This window comes from Chinchilla lanigera, unplaced genomic scaffold, assembly GCF_000276665.1.
Source record: "Chinchilla lanigera isolate Chin_1 unplaced genomic scaffold, ChiLan1.0 scaffold00196, whole genome shotgun sequence".
Taxonomy (NCBI): Eukaryota; Metazoa; Chordata; class Mammalia; order Rodentia; family Chinchillidae; genus Chinchilla; species Chinchilla lanigera.
In genome coordinates, this window is record NW_004955597.1 from 194676 (window position 1) to 197909 (window position 3234).

Genomic DNA, 3234 nt, shown 5'->3' on the forward strand with positions numbered 1-3234 from the left:
ACGATCGCTAGCTCCCCGACCCCGCGCCGCTTTTCGCGCGGGCCGCTAGTACCGCTGCGGGGTCGGATCACCCAGGACGCCCGAGGCCGGAGAGCGAGGCGAGGCGCTGCTGGAGCGGCGTCCACGAGCGGAGGTCGGGCGGCTTCGGCGGGCGCGGGCCACTCCGCGCGGTGCGTAAATAGCGTTGCTGGTTGGGGGAGGAAGGGGGTGGGAGAGAAGCGTCAAATTTCAAAAAAAAACCACCTCCGGAGCCCCCGAGCTCCGGGCGGGCGCGATGGGCGCCCTTTGGCTGCGGGACGAGAAGAGGATGCTGGGAAGGAGGTAAAATGGCCACCGGTGGCGGCGCGGAGGAGGAGAGGATGCGGGGACGGCCGCAGCTCCTGCCCCCGGCGCGGCCCGGGGCCCCGGGCGAGGAGGCCGAGGGCACCCGTGAGAAGATGGGCTGGGCCCAGGTGGTGAAGAACCTGGCCGAGAAGAAGGGCGAGTTCCGCGAGCAGCGGCCACCACGGCGGGAGGAAGAAGGCAGCAGCGGGAGCGCGGGAAACGGGCTCAGCGCCCCCGCGGGCCTGGCGGCGCCGGACCTCGGCGACTTCCCGCCGGCCGGCCGCGGGGACCCGAAGGGCCGTCGGAGAGAGCCGGCCGGCGAGGCGGCGGACTCCCGCAAGAAGAAGGGCGCTGCTGAACCGCACAGGAGGAAGAAGGCCGAGGCGGCGGCCATCGCGACCCCCGCCCGGGCCGGCGAGGCAGAGGATGTGCGCGAGCGGCCGCTCGCTGACGAGCAGGCGGCAGCGGCGGCGGCGGCGGCGGCCCCTGCGGCCGGCGCGGGCAAGGGGCGCTTCCTCGTGCGCATCTGTTTCCAGGGCGACGAGGGCGCCTGCCCGACCCGGGACTTCGTGGTGGGCGCGCTCATCCTGCGCTCCATCGGCATGGACCCGAGCGACATCTACGCGGTCATCCAGATCCCGGGCAGCCGTGAGTTCGACGTGAGCTTCCGCTCGGCGGAGAAGCTGGCTCTGTTCCTCCGCGTCTACGAGGAGAAGCGCGAGCAGGAGGACTGCTGGGAGAACTTTGTAGTGCTGGGGCGGAGCAAGTCCAGCTTGAAGACGCTCTTCATTCTCTTCCGGAACGAAACAGTGGACGTGGAGGACATCGTCACCTGGCTCAAGCGCCACTGCGACGTGCTGGCCGTGCCCGTGAAAGTGACCGATAGGTTTGGGATCTGGACCGGGGAGTACAAGTGCGAAATCGAGCTGCGCCAGGGGGAGGGTGGGGTCAGGCACCTGCCAGGAGCTTTCTTCCTGGGGGCTGAGAGGGGCTACAGCTGGTACAAGGGGCAGCCCAAGACGTGCTTTAAATGTGGTTCCCGGACCCACATGAGCGGCAGCTGCACACAGGACAGGTGTTTCAGGTGCGGAGAAGAGGGGCACCTGAGCCCCTACTGCAGGAAAGGCATCGTGTGCAACCTCTGTGGCAAGCGAGGGCACGCCTTTGCCCAGTGCCCCAAAGCAGTGCACAATTCCGTGGCAGCTCAGCTCACTGGTGTGGCTGGGCACTGAACGCCCCGCCTGCCTGCCAGGGTGGACACACAGCCAGCTTACCCCTCTTAAGTGCCAAAACCTTTTTTTAAACCATTTTTTATCGTTTTTGAAGGAGCTCTTTTAAAAACCAACCAGAGACTTCTCTCTATGCCTTCTTAAACCGAGTTTATACCATTTCAGCTTGTTCTGAATTGGTGATTGTCACCAGTAATGATTACCCAGAACTGTATTGTGCAGATGCTGCTCCTCCCTTTATAAAATTTTATTTTGATTTTTGTATTCGGGTTTTTTTTTTTCTTGTACTTTTTACTACCCCTCTTCCCACACTCTGTCTTCTCCCTCGAATCTCATCTGGGCTGCCTTGCTCACCTTTACGCCCAGCTCAGGGTATGGGGCCCAGCACAGGGTAGGCACTCTCCATCAGTGTTTGCTGGATAGAAAACAATCTCGACTGCGGCTGCTGTCACAGTGTCTACCTTTGCAGCTCCTTCCCATCCCCTTTTAACTTGCTGCTTCTAATCTTTGTGGTCTGAGAATTTGTGAACCCAGTGTTGTTAGAAGTGTTTATAATCTGAACGAATAAGCTCTCAATGGTGGCCAAGGGCCTCTCTTATGGCATAAAAATACCTGGACTTTGTGACAGCTCTTCTGGTGGCTTAGAAGCCATTTTTCAGAGAATCATGGAACTGGAAATTTTTTCTTGTCAGAAAGGACCTGAGAGTTGGTTTAAGCCAATCTTTTGGTTTTCCTGAGGAGGAAACAGACCCAGAATGGTTAAGTGACTGGGTCAAAGTCATACAACTGTCTGGTGCCAGAGCTAGCCCATAGTAGAGCCCCCTGACCCCAAACCCGGTGCTCTTCCCACTACCTCTCACACTTCACAACAATTTCCTCCACACTTGAGGGCCCAGGAAGTCTGATCTCTCCACAGTGATGAAGCTAGAGCAAGGAGGAGAAGTCATCTGGGGGAGGAAGCAGAAAGAGGCTCACCAGGGCTTCCTGAATACGGTACTTTGGAGACAGGGAACAAACTCCAGGATGCGTTCATTGCTCCCTGGATTACCCCACCTAACATAAGTGTACCAGGTCCTTTGGAGGCCTTCCCCTTCCCCATTCATTGCCACCAGTGAGAAATGGCGGTGCCCCTGAGTAAAGAAACCTACAAGGGTTTACATGTGCACCTTAGCCTCAGTAGCTAACCTGAGAAGCAGCTAGCTGGAGCTCATCTGCAGCCTTTTGACTCAGGAGAATGGTGGTTTTAACCCAGGATTCAGTTGTTGACTCTAAAGTGTACTTGGGAATAGACCAAGCAAGAGGGCATGGGTCCACTAAGTATTATCAAGTTAAAGTAGAAAAGACAGTACACTTCTTTTAGTTTTTGTCTTTCCTTTGCTATATGTTTTGCTATTTCCTTGTGGCTTAGAATGTAAAATGAATTGTTAAAAGTTTTGTTCTGAATAAATATTTATCTTTTGTATTGCTAACACGATGTACTGTTTCCTTCAGAGTGTCAGGTACACAGTTGTACAGACCTTAGTTTAGAGTACTCTTCTACACACCATATGTTTACCCTGTAAACACATTTCCCACACTGCAGGCCATGCAAAACACCTACCTAACCCTGCTGTGCTGGGCTGTCTAGCATTGTTACCTATGCGTCCCACTCACTTAGGAGACCGTTAAAACTCAGGTTTTC

The 3234-nt window shown here is 56.4% G+C and overlaps 1 protein-coding gene across 1 annotated transcript; it reads left to right on the plus strand.

Moving 5' to 3' along the window:
• The first annotated feature begins 236 nt into the window (after nt 1-236).
• Nucleotides 237-3022, plus strand: Zcchc3 (zinc finger, CCHC domain containing 3). The gene has a single exon (XM_005414712.2). The coding sequence runs from the start codon at nt 327-329 to the stop codon at nt 1554-1556; it is 1230 nt and encodes a 409-aa protein (XP_005414769.1). The 5' UTR covers nt 237-326; the 3' UTR covers nt 1557-3022.
• The last annotated feature ends 212 nt before the right edge of the window (nt 3023-3234 follow it).